The sequence below is a fragment of the Python bivittatus genome, unplaced genomic scaffold (genome assembly GCF_059951505.1).
Source record: "Python bivittatus isolate LINGU-HERP-01145 unplaced genomic scaffold, Pbiv_v1 ctg000270_np1212, whole genome shotgun sequence".
Classification (NCBI taxonomy): domain Eukaryota; kingdom Metazoa; phylum Chordata; class Lepidosauria; order Squamata; family Pythonidae; genus Python; species Python bivittatus.
The window spans coordinates 2,116,136-2,129,868 of NW_028277050.1; the positions used below are offsets into that span (position 1 = coordinate 2,116,136).

At 45.9% G+C, this 13,733-nt stretch overlaps 3 protein-coding genes and 1 non-coding gene across 16 annotated transcripts in view; all 4 read left to right on the forward strand.

Moving 5' to 3' along the window:
* Positions 1-3,858, forward strand: part of ATN1 (atrophin 1) — a 53,654-nt gene extending 49,796 nt beyond the window's left edge. For 5 of the 7 annotated variants that reach the window (XM_025165233.2, XM_088138596.1, XM_025165228.2 and 2 more), the window contains exons 8-10: positions 14-157; positions 1,395-1,575; positions 3,614-3,858. In XM_025165233.2, the coding sequence (XP_025021001.1) occupies positions 14-157; positions 1,395-1,575; positions 3,614-3,647 (359 nt within the window). In that variant the 3' untranslated portion in view covers positions 3,648-3,858. Of the gene's footprint in view, positions 1-13; positions 158-1,394; positions 1,576-2,099; positions 2,207-3,613 lie in introns of all 7 variants that reach the window. The other 2 variants (XR_015795788.1, XM_025165237.2) reach the window with 2 other exon arrangements.
* Positions 3,859-6,162: 2,304 nt separating this feature from the next.
* Positions 6,163-6,223, forward strand: LOC112540403 (U7 small nuclear RNA). The gene has a single exon (XR_003084486.1). It is a non-coding gene; the product is annotated as a U7 small nuclear RNA (small nuclear RNA).
* A 1,038-nt stretch (positions 6,224-7,261) lies between these two features.
* On the forward strand, positions 7,262-10,358 carry CUNH12orf57 (chromosome unknown C12orf57 homolog). Its single transcript, XM_007420415.4, has 3 exons — positions 7,262-7,940; positions 9,437-9,613; positions 10,004-10,358. Exons 1-3 carry the CDS (start codon positions 7,865-7,867, stop codon positions 10,153-10,155), a joined length of 405 nt encoding a protein of 134 aa, XP_007420477.1. The 5' UTR covers positions 7,262-7,864; the 3' UTR covers positions 10,156-10,358.
* A 1,645-nt stretch (positions 10,359-12,003) lies between these two features.
* PTPN6 (protein tyrosine phosphatase non-receptor type 6) overlaps positions 12,004-13,733 on the forward strand; it is a 38,687-nt gene continuing 36,957 nt past the window's right edge. For 4 of the 7 annotated variants that reach the window (XM_025165200.2, XM_025165211.2, XM_007420413.4 and 1 more), the window contains exon 1: positions 12,004-12,173. The gene's annotated coding sequence lies outside the window, so the exon portion shown is untranslated. Of the gene's footprint in view, positions 12,231-13,733 lie in introns of all 7 variants that reach the window. The other 3 variants (XM_015887700.3, XM_007420414.4, XM_025165217.2) reach the window with 1 other exon arrangement.

The window sequence follows — 13,733 nt, forward strand, 5'->3', positions numbered from 1 at the left end:
CTCTGCTTTGCAGCTTCTGCCTCTGTTCACCCTCTTATCGATCCACTGGCTTCTGGGTCACATCTCACCCGAATACCCTACCCAGCGGGCACTATACCTAATCCACTTCTGCCTCACCCACTCCATGAAAATGAAGTGCTGCGCCACCAGCTTTTTGGTAAGAACTTTAAGGAGTGGGGAGAATATTACATCAACCAAGACAAAAAGGCATCTAAAAGATGGGGGGTGGGGGGTGAAGGGAAAGGAATAGCAGTGGAGAAAATGGACTCTGTCTGAGAAAATGGATGGGTGGGGAGAACATGGGGAGCAGTGCCCAAGTCTGGAACAGAAGGAAGGATAAAGAGGAGGAGCTTGTGGGCTGGCTTTCTCAGATATATTACTTCTTCACAAGGTATCTAACTTTTAGAATAAGTCAAATCTGTCACCTGTTTATTTTTAATTATTTATAAGGTTATATAGCTGCCCATCTCAAGCCTCTGGGTGGCTCACTACACAAATCAGAAGCAAGAAATAACAAAACAATATTGCAACAAAGCTGAGGCTCCTAAAAACGATAATCCAATCAAACTATACATGTCAGGCTCTACTAACAGCCTGGTCTCAGTGTCTTGAGAAAAATCCAGGTCTTTAAGGGTTTCCAGAAAGCAAACAGGGTCAGGACTGTCTGGATTTCAGGAGGGAGGTTGCTCCATAAGGCAGGTGCCACAACAGAGGAGGGACACTGCCTAGGTCCCAGTAAATAACATTGTTTAATTGAAGGGACCTGGACTGTGCCCACCCTGTCAGATCTGGTGGGACAGGCAGAAATAATCAGAGGCAGGCAGTCCCATTAATAATCTGACTTTATGTCTGGGAGTACAAGGGAAAAGAGGGTAGTATTTTCCCCCCAATTGCTTTCTGAGAATTAAACTGCTATGAGCTTATGCTGGTCCAGAAATGAAAAGCTAATTGACACCAGAACTGGTTTATTCAACTGTATTAAAATGAACATTAGGTTTATTAAAACGATGTAGTAAAGGCATTTAAAATTGTGAGCCTATTGTGTAGGTGGTCTGGGAACAAGTACACCCAGAGAGACTCAAGACAGACATTCCCCAGGTCTGGATTAGAGCATAGATGTAGTTCTTGAGGGAAGATCAAAAATAGGGTCAAATGCAAAGAGAACAGCAGAGCATCTTTGCCTTGGAGTGAGACGCAGAAGATAACTTTTTTGCAGACGTACCTTTTCTTTGTGAAAATTAGCCAATGCTGACATTTACTCTTCTTTGCCCTATGAAAGGTAAAGCAATCTGCAATTCCTCTTTATATTGGGTTTTCCCAAACAATGATCCCACGACCCCTGAATTACTTAGCAGTTGCAATTTATTGTTCTGTCTTTTTGCTTTCATCTGCAGCTGCCCCCTACAGAGACCTGCCTGGCTCTCTTTCTGCCCCAATGTCTGCAGCACACCAGCTCCAAGCCATGCATGCACAGTCGGCAGAGCTGCAGCGCTTGGCCCTGGAACAGCAGCAATGGCTGCATGCCCATCACCCTCTGCATGGAGTGCCACTTCCCACACAAGAGGATTACTACAGGTCTGTTGCTTTTTAAGATGTGCAGATATCCTATTGCTTTTTCACAGGGTGGAAGGAGTCAGTTCAGGCCAGGAATTAGTGACTCAGAAAATGCTTTAAGATATAGCTTCCTATCTCTGCCTAATCTGGCAGAGATTGGAGAGAGATGAAATATTGAATTTAAGGGTTTCCTAGAAACGTATTTGGCATTCCTTAGTCAGACTGGTAATAGTGGACAAGCTTCTCTAAAAGAGAGCCAGAATAGTATCTCCTATACAATGTGCCCATATCCTGTTATTACATGAGAAATTAGTCATATTAATTGAGCAACCTAGAACATTCTCCACAATTTTCTGCAATGTGCTATTATTTCTCGGCAGATGAATTCATGTGGATTTGCTGAAAGAAATCTTTTGAAAAATATAACTCTGGAACATGATTCCATTATGGTATTTCTTCCTCAGAGGACACTTCCATTGGTTGGTTGGTTGCTGCTTATTACCCAGAATCAGTTTGTAAGGCTGTGCTCTGCTTCTTCTTTTCAGGAAGAAGGCAGCCCATTGCACAGTATGAGAAGTAACTGGTAACTTCAACTAATGTGGAATACGATCATTGGATTGTAAACGGATTCTTATTTCCATGATAATATTGAGTTAGTGTTAACAGAGCTGTAGTGTCTTTTAGATTGTTTCCTAGCACCGTTCAAGATGCTGATCTGACTTTCAAAGTTTTAAATATCCTGATGTCTAAAGCAGCCTTCTCTGAACTTGTGCCCACCAGTTATGTTGGACCACAATTCCCACAATTCCTAGCCAGCCTTTGGTCATATGAGATAGAGATTGTAGTCCAATGTTTCTGGAGGGCACCAGAAGGGGGAAGAGTGTATTTTTCTTATACTAGCCTGTAACTTGGTGGAGATCATCTTTTTGACCCCTTCCTTCATATATCCATTTGCAGAAGTTAGATGAGTGCCAGAGCAAGGCCCTTTTCTCCTAATGCCCATCCTTGGAATTTCACTTCCTGGGCAAGTGTAAAGATGGGAAACTTTGCTGCTAATCTACAGTTTCCAACATGCCCAGCCATCACAGTTAATAATGAACAATGCTGGTTTCTGCAGTTTAGAACATCTGGGGAGCCACTGGTTCTTTACCCCTATTCTAATGTCTTCACTGTTACCTTTTAGGCAACAAGCAAAGTCTATCCTGTTCTCAGGAGTATTTAAGCTTTTTTTTTAAAGTAGCTACTATTTTACCTTTTTCTCATTTGTTGCTTTATCCTTTTTACGCTACTTAGGTTTTTGTTTGGATTTGTTTTGTAAGCTGTTTTCAGGGTTTTGTCAGGGTGTAAATCCCCCAAATGAAGTACTATAGTGTTTTAATGATTTTGCACTATTGTAATTGTAACTTGTAAGCCACCTTTTCAGAGGTGAAGAAAAAACCAACTAACCAGGAACTAAATTGACAAGAACTGACTCCAAATGACTATTAATACTCCCCTTTCCATTAAAGGTCCTCCCAATACTAGTGAGGCCAAGACTGTTTTGTTTTATATGGCAGTTGGTGCTGCAGGAAGAGGAAAGAACTGAAAGTTGCAGGTTTGGGGCACAATTAAGATTGGTAGAATGATGGCACCTGACACTAATCCATAAAAACAATCTAGTAGGACATTCTTCTTAGCAGCTTCATACTGGTTCCCACTGATGGGTTTAGCCCCCAGCGCAGTGGTCAGGAGTACGGCTTCCTCAGTCACTGTGCAAAAATTACAGAAGTCTCCCCCAGTAGGTATTGGACTGATCCTTACACTATCTTATTTCATGCCACAGTTGAAAGCATGCCTGTTCATCCAGGTGTTTATGGAGTAACTATCTTAGGATCAGAATAGTTCATCTGTTATTTAATTTGCTTTCCCAAAAAATTGCTGGTTTTTGTTGTTTGTGGGTTTGTCATTTATTGTTTTCTCAACACTGAGCAGTCAATTAGATTACCTAGGTGTTTTTAAACTCTACAACTTAGTGATGTTATGTTCACTCTTTTCCCTACCTTCTTCCTTGTTCTTACAGTCATCTGAAAAAAGAAAGTGACAAGCCCCTTTAAATGGACCCCATTCCCCATGATGATGTCATTATCCCTTGTTGCTGCTGCTTCTTCTTGGAGAGGAAAATCAACTCACCAAACCTGGATGAGGGAGAAGCTACCTAGTGACACAGTTCCTTAAGTCATTCCACAAACCCAAACAACTGTGGTGGGAGGGAAGAGGGTAGTACAAGGGAAAATATGAAAGATCAACAAGGACTTTGGACAAGTGGCTCACCATTCCCTTGCTTCAGTAAGAAAAGGTATGAATTGTCATGCCTGCCTTCTCTTCCTTCCATGTCCCCCCATCACCACTCCCCAGCCCTAGGGTGGATGTCACTAAAAGCATAATGGGGCTAAACATGCCTGTTTTTTTGCACCTTGACAACCAAATGGTTTTGAGGAGCACTGCATTATGGGACTTTCAAGAAGGCACTGTCATGTTCCTGTTCAGCCCTTGAAAGACTGGGCCAAGTCAAGAGGTGCATAGCACCACAGGATGGTTTCAAGAGAACAGCTGCCTTTTATCCATGCCTTGAGGGAACTTTGGTGGTTCTGGAGAATGCTCTGGAATGACAATAGTACATTTTCCTCTCATTTCATTGGTGAGGCAGATTAATATGGCCAAACAGTGCAAAGCATAGTGAAACTGTCCCTGGTGGCAACTGCCCCTTTTCCCTTCACCCATTCCAATTGATGTACTCATGCACATCCCATTAGACGTGGCAGTTTTGCGTAGCAATTCGTGAATCCTTGATCTCCCCATGTGTGTGTGTGTCTAATTTCACAGTTGTATATCTTGATCTGTTCTCATATATATATTTACATAAGAACATTAAAAGATAGCCAATTATGGGAGAAGAATCTCCCTACACAACCAATTCTACCCAGCACACACATGGGTGTGCACATGCACACACACGCGCACACACACACTAATTTATATATGAATGCAGCTCTTAAAGAAAAAGCCAGCCAAGTAGCCAAAAAAGAAGCCTTCCAAAATGTTTTAATGTTTGCTTTCTGCATGCCCAGGGGCTATTATTATCAAATGATCACGATTTTAAAACTACACCCCCTGCTATTTTGTTACAAAGCAGGGAAGTGGAAAAGGATGCCTCAAAATCTGGATCTGTTATTCTCTGCTGGAATGGAAGATACTTTAATAGATGTCCTTTTTCCACTATTTTTGCAGCTTGGTAGGTCCTTGTGTTTTGGCAATTGCATGGAGTTCTTGAAATTAGCACCTTGGATAATTGCAGCACCTTGTGAGTTTATCAAGGATTCATTATATCCAGTCTGTGTAGTAGAGGAGGGTATGTGTGAGAGCATGACTTGGTCAGCTGTACACAGACAGGCTGGACTTGTGGGATCCTGTTCCTGAATCATAGCATCCTGAGCAGAGATTTATGCAGATGGGACACTCTTCCATCATGTAGAGAAAATCCTTGCCCACGTGAGAGAATTAAGCACCAGAAATGATAAATAGGAATTACTAGCTTTCTTTCCAAATAGTACCTCTTAACAACCGTGTTTAGTATATACGTCCCCAAGAAAGATTTATGAAATGCTGATCACCTTAGCAGGGTCTTGAAGACAGCAAGAATTGGGGAAAGACATTGGTATTAGGCATTTTCTCCATTGCTAGCAGAGTAGGAGGGCAGGAGATAAAGTGGAAGTAAACCATACTTAATTCCTCTTGCCCTTAATGTCAGGGTGTCTTCAAGATGCTTGGCTGGAATCACATTCTTTGGAGTGCAAGTAGCTTCTCTTTGGAGGCTTAGTTCCTCCATGGTATAAACATAAGCTTCAATTGCAGGCCTGAGCTAGGGGGATGAATGTGTCAAAGGTAGTCTGTCCTTCAACAGGAGTAAGTATGCAGTTGCGATGGCACCTCTGGGCAAAGCAAGAGGTTGGCATGAAGTCAAGCTGGTACTTTGTGCCACCTGCCTTCATTGTGCAGCTCCTTGGGCTCAGAGGATTAGAAAACTCCAGACACAGCAGTCGTGTATGTAAAACTGCGCATGCTACAGCAGTACTTATATACAAATTCCCTAGCGCGAAGCGCCCGTTCAAGCACCTCAACCTACTAGATTTCCAGTAACGATTTCGCTGCTTCCCCGTCCCTCCCTCGCTCCGCTTGACGTCAGATACCAAAGGGGGAACGACATCGCCAGAGCAGCCCGGCATCCTCACGGAAGGAGCCAAACTGCAACGCCTTCCGGCCGCTTCCAAATTTGGAGTTCCCTTTCCGGCTTCCCCCTCCTACCATTTCGTCATTGGCAGGGCGCGGTCTTCAACCGTGACCAATGGAAGCGATCTCTTTAGCATACGGCTTTTACGATGCCCAAAGCTTCATTTTAAGGAATATAAATACGTAACTCCCGCAGGAAATACGGTGGGGCCTTGTTTTTTTTTTATATAATCGCTCCTTTTATACTGCCAGCGTGGGATAGAATGCGCCGTCGTATTTTAGTCACCAACACCTGAAACGTGCTCTGTTCTCCTTGGGTGAATGACGCGCGCTCGTACATCTCAGTGACTTCAGCTCTTTTTGTATTTGTCTAGAAGGCTTTCTGCTGTGGCGGAGAGCCTCCCAAACTTCGTCAAAGTAAGTTATGTACCTATGTAAGTAATTAAAAGGCTGCGAATAGCTTTTTCTGGTAGTTTTCTGTGTTGCAGCGCTCCTGCCCCGGAGAGTTCGAGAAGAGGGGCGTCGCTTTTACACTGGCGGTCACGTGTGACAGCCGTGGCTGTATAAAAGGGGAAGTTAACTTCGTCGAGCGCACTTAACAGAGGGGAACGCGGTGGTGATTGTGAGGGAACCTCCCTTAACACAGAACACGACGGTCATCGTTAGCGAACTCCGCTTAACCCAGGAGAACGCGGCGGTACCAACCGACATTGTGCATACTACGGATACCTTGGAAAGGCCCACCGGCCTTCTATTGTTACTGGAAGGCCTATTTCGACCCGCAGGTCACTTGCTGGGCGAGGTTCAATTTCAACTCGCAGGCGACTCCCTGCGGGTGGGGTCGATTCCCGCCCGAAGTTGACGTCCTGTGGAAGCCAGGAGAACGCCTGAAAGTGAACCTGCAAATCACCAGCGGTGAACCTTGACTCGTAGGCCCTTAATTATATCAGTAATATACCAACAATAGCCAATATTCACGAGGTGTCGGACACGACTGAACAATACTGGTCAACATCTTAGACCAAGCTAAATCCAAAAATGCGACCGAATGCTTGGAAACCCCAAGGGCGCCACAACAACAACATTCCAATAAAAGACACGTGTAGCTCTGGTTTGACCGTCGAGTTCTTGTTGCTCTAAAACTTTTTTACAGGCAGTCCTCGCCTAATGACCACCGTCGGGACCGGACTCTCGATCGCTGAGCGAAGCGGCCGGCCGCTTGGCTGCGTCCTTAAGCGGACGGAGCGGAGGAGCTGCGTGCCGAAGGACTTCAGCTCCGGGCAGAGCTGCAGTCCTTCCGGCACGCAACCCTCTCGCTCTCGAACTTTCCCGAAGCCCGCCGAAGGGCTCGCCCGCGGGCGGAGGGAGAGGAAGTCCCCCGTGGGGGCGGAGGGACGGCGCTCCGGTCTTCCGGGCGGGGCGGGGAAGCCGGTCCCGCCTGAGGCGCGAGAGCCGCCTGGCGGGTGCGGGGCCAGCCGCTCGCCCTCAGTCAGGCTCGGGCCCGGCCCGCTCCTCTCGCGACCGGCGGATCAACGTTCGCCCGATGCGGGATAGCGGGAAAACGCCAGGAGGGACGGTTTAAAATGATCTCTGCCGCAGCCAACTTGTTTCTTTCCACAGCGGCCGCGGTCCACGGGAGGGCGCTGGAGAGGAGACTCGTCCTCCCCGCCCGGGAATCACCCCGAAATACCATCCTCCGAGATACGACCGCCCAGCGAAGGCCTTCCCCGGCTATTCCGCTTTGCGCTCGTCCTCCCTGACTTTGTTCTCCTAACCCGGATTGAAAAGAGAGGCCGGCGCAGCCGCAAGAAGCGCGCTCCCGCCCCTCCGCTTTGTAGCCCGGAAGTGGGAAGGCGGAGACGCGGATTCCCGAGCCGGGAGGGCTCTCTCGTCTCTCTGCGGGACTCGGGCGAGAAGGGGCGCCTCTCTGCCGGGGTGGGCTGCGGGAGCGCGAGCGGGAGTCCTTGCCGGCAGGCAGCGCAGGAGAGGGCGCCGCCCGCGCCGCCGTCAGAGCCCCCGCCGCTTCCCCCTCTCTGTCCGCCGCATGTCCAGCCTGCAGCGCCCCGTGGCTGCTGCGGCCCAGGCCCAGTCGGTTTCCCTGAGCGCGGAGCAGGCCAAAGGTGAGCCGGCAAATCGGGGCAGCTTCCGTGGGGGCGTCAGGGTGGAGAGGGCTGGAGAGAGAAAGGGCGGTGCGACCGCAGGGGCGCCCGTGCCTCGGAAAGGGCTCTCTTCTTCGCCTGCTCCAAAGCCACGTCCCCCCAAAGCGCTGGCCCAGCTCTTTGCCGCTGTCGTCGACGCTGGGGCTGGGGCTGGGGCTGAGCCCCGGCCCAAGTCAACAGCCCTGCCCGTCAGACAAGCTGACAGGCGGGAGGAAAGTGCATCAGGGGTCCGTGGCCCCCTAAAGTGAGGTTTGTGCGACCCCGCCCATAAAAAGGATGATTTCATTGGGGGCAAGAAATGGGCCACTTCTAATATTTAAGGTTTAAATCTATAAATCATGGGCTCTAATCTGGGTACCAGAACTGCCCCCTGTGGTTTGTGGAGGACCACAGCCTTGAGCAAGTTTTGCAGAGGGGGCTCCTACTCTGCCTGTGCAACCTAATCAATTTTTTTAAAATGGTGAGTCTCCAGGTCCCTTGTCTTGGAGTTCTGACCACAGTTTGAGAAATAGCTGATTGCCAGTTCCTATGAAAATACATTTTCCCAAAGGAGTTCTGTAGCCTTCTTCCCTTCAGAAGTCCATTTGTGAGGGCATTGTGTTTCTGTTCTTGATTAAAGGAAAGTACTTTAAGTGAACAACCAGACATGGATTTTGGCCCTAAAGGTCTCTCGTAAATGAGGCTTGCTTGCTTGTCTGTCTGTCTGTCTGTCTGTCTAGCACCTTTGTATAGCTGCCCATCTCACATAGTGACTCTAAGCTTCAAAGTGAAGTTTTGAATAACACGTTATTATTTTGCACGTAACAAATTTCAGGTCAGTGAACCCTGTTGTACAGGCCTGGACAGGACAGTTTTAACTCTTCAGTTTAAGGCGGGGGGGGGGATGTTGGAGAGGTACATTATCTCTTCAGCTGCACACTTTTGAAAACATTTACATTTTTTGAGAAAAGTGAAATAGTGAACAGAATTTCTTTTATGTCTTGACCAAGCTTAGGTCATTCTAGCCCACAAGGTATTGTTTTGTGAACCACATTGTGGCCAATTTCTTCCTAATAATGTATAGCATCTTCTAGTGTTCCCCGGCAGTGCTTGTCCTTGACAGTGTTCTATTGGCACAACAGTGGCTGGATGCTGTGGCTCAGCAGATGCTACGAGTGACTTCTGATGAAATGGCCTTAGACCAGTATTTTTCAAACATGGGCAAGTTTAAGATGTGTGGACTTCAACTCAATTCTGGGAGTTGAAGTCCACACATCTTAAACTTGGCAAGTTTGAAAAACACTGCTTTAGACTACCCCTGGCTGTCTTAAGATGGCTGTTTGCATTTCATTCCCCTTTGAGCAAAGGTTGCAATTCAAATATTGCACTTCTTAGGGAGAGAAACAAGCTGCTTTTCTTAAGGCTCACAGACTTCAACTGGTGGGAATTGTCTTACAGCATGTCTGTTTTCTGTTTAGTTGTTTTGGCAGAAGTGATCAAGGCATTTGGATCTCCGGAAAATGCTCAGCGACTGGAGGAGGCCAGGGACAATGCCTGCAATGACATGGGGAAGATGCTTCAGTTTCTGCTTCCTGTGGCTACCCAGATACAACAGGATGTGATCAAAGCCTATGGTTTTAGTAATGATGGGGAAGGTAAGTTCAGGGCTGAATTATTGGGCAGTGGCAGGGAAAAGCTGGTTTTAGCTGTTGTGCCTGGTTGGTTACCCAGCATACCCAATGACCTGGGCCATGGAAGGCAACTGTTGCATTAGTAATGGCCAACTCATGGGCTGCCAACAGCCACAGACCTGTTTTTTTTCCTACTCTTGGACCCTCTCCATGATCAAGTCAAGAAAATTAACAGCAAGAAGGCAAGATGGTGTTTCTGTATTTTCTTTTAATAAATAATGAAAAAATTCCTGGCAGAGAAAAAGAATCAGAGGAAAGTTACCCACCCTGGGTTGTATTGCCCAGTCCACAGAGATAATAAGAAAAGCTATATGGCATCAGTGCTATCTTACCAATGCTGTTTTTCTTTTCTAGGGGTCCTAAAGTTTGCCAGAATGATAAAATCATACGAATCTCAGGATCCAGAAATTGCAAGCATGTCTGGGAAGCTGAAGTCTATGTTTCTGCCTCCAATGACTCTGCCTCCCCATGGGGCTGGGACAGGAGGTGGGGTGGCAACATCATGAAGTAGGCAGCCCCTGGTGGGACTGCTTGTCCTTACTGTTTTTAGGTTATCACATCAGTCTTACTTGGATGGAACTTGGGCATTGTTTTCTTTCATTTTCATGGAAGAGGGGTTTTGACTTTTGTCTATAGTCCTTGATTTGAATTTTTTGTTTTGTATTTGGTGCTTGTGAATAAAAACATCTTGTAAATATGTCCCATCATATTTCTGACTCAGAAATATTAATATGGTATTAGATTGTTTTTATGAAATTGAAATGGCCAGAAGGCTAATGAATAAAGACTGACTGACTGACTGACTGACTGACTGACTGACTCAGAGTGTGAGCGAGCGTGCTGGCTGGGGAATTCTGGGAGTTGAAATCCAGACATCTTAAAGTTGCTAAGTTTAAGTTGAGAAACACGGCTTTAGAGAGAGAATAGTCATTGGTCGTGTTCTTGATTGATTGGGCAGGGATGCCAAGATGGCAGCTGCCACCGGGCAATTGAAGCCCTGCTTTTCTTGGCCTGTGATACTGCACAGTCACAATTTGACTTTTTTGCCCCTGAGTGGTTAGATCCCTTCTAAAGCTGGCCAAGTTAGTATCACTCTAACTGATATTGTTTAGCCATAGTTTATTCAATAAACCACAACTGGGTGGGTTTATAAAGCCCATTTGAGCCATAAATCATGGCAGTTAGAATCAAAACCACAAACTTATGTTTTGTCATGAGAATCAAAATCACTATCAAGTTCTGTCATGTCTAAATTCATAGTGAATTCTATGATAGTGGCATGCTCATTGAACAAAAATTTCCTTTACCCAGGAAATTGAGAATTCTGTCATGGGGCAGCGTGTCATCTAGAGTGGCATCTAGATTCAATTTTTTAAAAATAAGAATTACATGGCTGAAATCTGAGGTAGACAAAACTCTGTGATCCCTCAAGAATTCACAATACTGGGGGCACTGAGTTTGGGGTATCCACCCATCGTATGAAATGACGCCATGGTGCCTGTCCCCTGAAAAAATTCTGACCAATGCTACAGCTAATTCCTGTCAACAATAATTTGATCCTGTATATACTCATGGATAAGCTGAGAATTTTAGGTTCAAAAACATACCCCCAAAATTGGGGGTATATCTGGATGGGCTTATCTACGCATATATACGATATATCACTTTGTCTGCACTTGGGGGCTAACATTGCTAAAGGCCTCAAAAATCAAAGATTTTTCAACATTCTCTCTGCATTGACAACTACAGATCATTTATACGATTGCATTTCTGCAGGTGTTCAGGATCGCATCATGTGCTCGGACCTGTGGAATGGTGGGGAATACACCGTAAAAATTCAATCCCAAGAAATACATTTTAAAAAGAACTCAGTAGTTCTGCACAGCACAACCAAGACAGCTGCTCTATCATTAGAGTACAGAAGGCAGATTGATAACTGCTCAGAAGAGTGTGTGCTAGATTATAATCGATTTAAGTAGAACACAAAGGATGCCCTCCTGTCCTTAGTCCAAGCTGGCAATACAGCCTTGCGCACCCTCCTGTATGCCAAGAGATAAAAAGAAGTTTAATGAAAAGAACCCCCCTCCCTGTTGTAAGTAAGTTTGAGCCAAAGGTAGTAGATGAGCTTCTAAATACAAGAGCACACCTACAACGGGGCGGAAACAGCGAAAGTCCTCTGGGTTTAAAAGGGCCGAAACTCCGACGTTTTGAGGAGGGTAAGACTCGCAGTTGATGAGGCAGCGGGCTCAGGGACGAAGAGAGGCGTCTTTCGCGCCTCCCAGGTCTACCCCGGGAGGGCCTCCCCTGCAGGTCGATGGGGCGGGGACAGCAGACCGCCCCTCCCTTGGTTACCTGCTGCTTGTCTCAGACTCAGCCTCTTCCTCCCGAGGTGTTTATTAACTCCAGCTCAGGAAGACCTTGAGCGGGGGAAAGAATGGAGTCTTTTGTATCGGGATCAGCCTTTTGAATTCGCCTTCCTTCCACCGCACCTATTCACTAGGGCAGAGGCGTCTAGCTCGGGCAGGTAACTTTCAGGTCTCCGCCTCTTCTGTTTCAGTGTAAGGCGGGCGCATCAGCGAAGGTTTGTCCGTTTTAGGCTTCTCTTTTTATCGTATCTGTAACTGTAGCAAGAATTAAGGATGCATACAGTGCTTTCCCCGACTGGTGTTGACATGCAAATGGTTACGGGCAGGTGTTCATTTTCCTCTTCGAGCAATATAGTAGCCCAGCTGCTTAGCTATGCTAGGGCTACAAATGCATACGGACTTTCCTGGAGGTAAGCCCCACTGGACGTGCTTTAAGACGTAAGGCATGAATAGGATGTGGTGGCAATGTGATTAGAACAATGTCAGGGTATAAAGCTGATTTTTACAATGGGTCAGCTTAACTCATTATTGACAAGGACTGTAAAAGGGAAGCACAGAGTTTGTGGATTGCTTGTTAGTAAATAGTAGTGATAGCAAAAACTCAATAAACAATGTTGACAGAGAAGGTGAAGATGTAGGTGTAAATAAAATAGGCTTACTATATCTTGATGTTTTAGAAGAATAGGGAAATTTGGTGATGTCTTGAAATGTAAGAGCCCTCATAGCAATGCTGTTTAGTAGTCTAGTACAGTCAAGAGAGCAAAGACTATCAAATAAGAGATGTGGATAACTTAACCTTACACAGTACTGTTTTCATTTCTAAAGCAGCCAGATGAATTGATTGAAATAATATTAACTTTTAAAAGCATTAAGACAAATACTAAAAAAAGAGCTGGAGGGTGATTTGCATATTTATCCATGGATCCTTGCATCTGCTGCCTGTCCTCTCTGTTTACCTTCCTCCCTGAAGGACCGTAGCCTCCAGTAACTTGTCTTCCCAGGCTTCCTTAGTTAAGACTCCATCATGTAGGTCTGCCTTACCCAGCAGTGACTGTTCATTTGGCCCTAAGCAAGTTGAAGAGTAGACTTCTCCACAGGAGAGAGAATGTGTGAAGAGAAGCAGAAACTTTGAAGAATTGCCTCTTGAAGTTCCGAAGATGGGTTCAGTCACAGTTGCTTTCAGATAGCTTTCCCTAACCCAGTTTCTCAACCTTGACAACTTCAGGATGTGTGGACTTGAATTCCCCAGCCAGCATGCTGGCTGGGAAATTCTGGGAGTTGAAGTCCACACATCTTGAAGTTGTTAAAGTTGAGAAACACTGCCCCAAGTGGCCTGATATCGAAAAATGCAGCTCAGCATCTCTCTTAGTACCTACCAAGAGAACTTGCTTGATTCTTTACATCAAAACTTTCGTTTACCTTTTGAAAAAGATGCTGCCAAGCAAAGCACCAATCTCTAGCAACATTTTTAGTCCCAAAAATTCCCCCGGAACGTAAATGGGCCTCATAAGCTTCCTAGAAAACCAATTTTAATGCTGTGGCTCCATGCTTTTGCTGGGTGAATGCTTGCTTGCTGGCAGTGAGCAGAGCATCCTGCTGGACTGAAGAGGAGAGGGTATAGTGTGGTAAGGAGTACGGGTGTAACTGGTTATAGTCAGCCATCTACTGTGAGTCGGCAAACTCACCCATAGTCATTTTTACCAATGCACCGAAAAGTC

Bases quoted from the DNA above. Each gene is read 5' to 3' on its own strand.
- CUNH12orf57 (XM_007420415.4), top strand. From the start codon at position 7,865: ATGTCCAGCCTGCAGCGCCCCGTGGCTGCTGCGGCCCAGGCCCAGTCG. The intron at 7,941-9,436 runs GTGAGCCGGCAA...TTTTCTGTTTAG, and splicing joins GAGCGCGGAGCAGGCCAAAG to TTGTTTTGGCAGAAGTGATC. The intron at 9,614-10,003 runs GTAAGTTCAGGG...TTTCTTTTCTAG, and splicing joins TTTTAGTAATGATGGGGAAG to GGGTCCTAAAGTTTGCCAGA.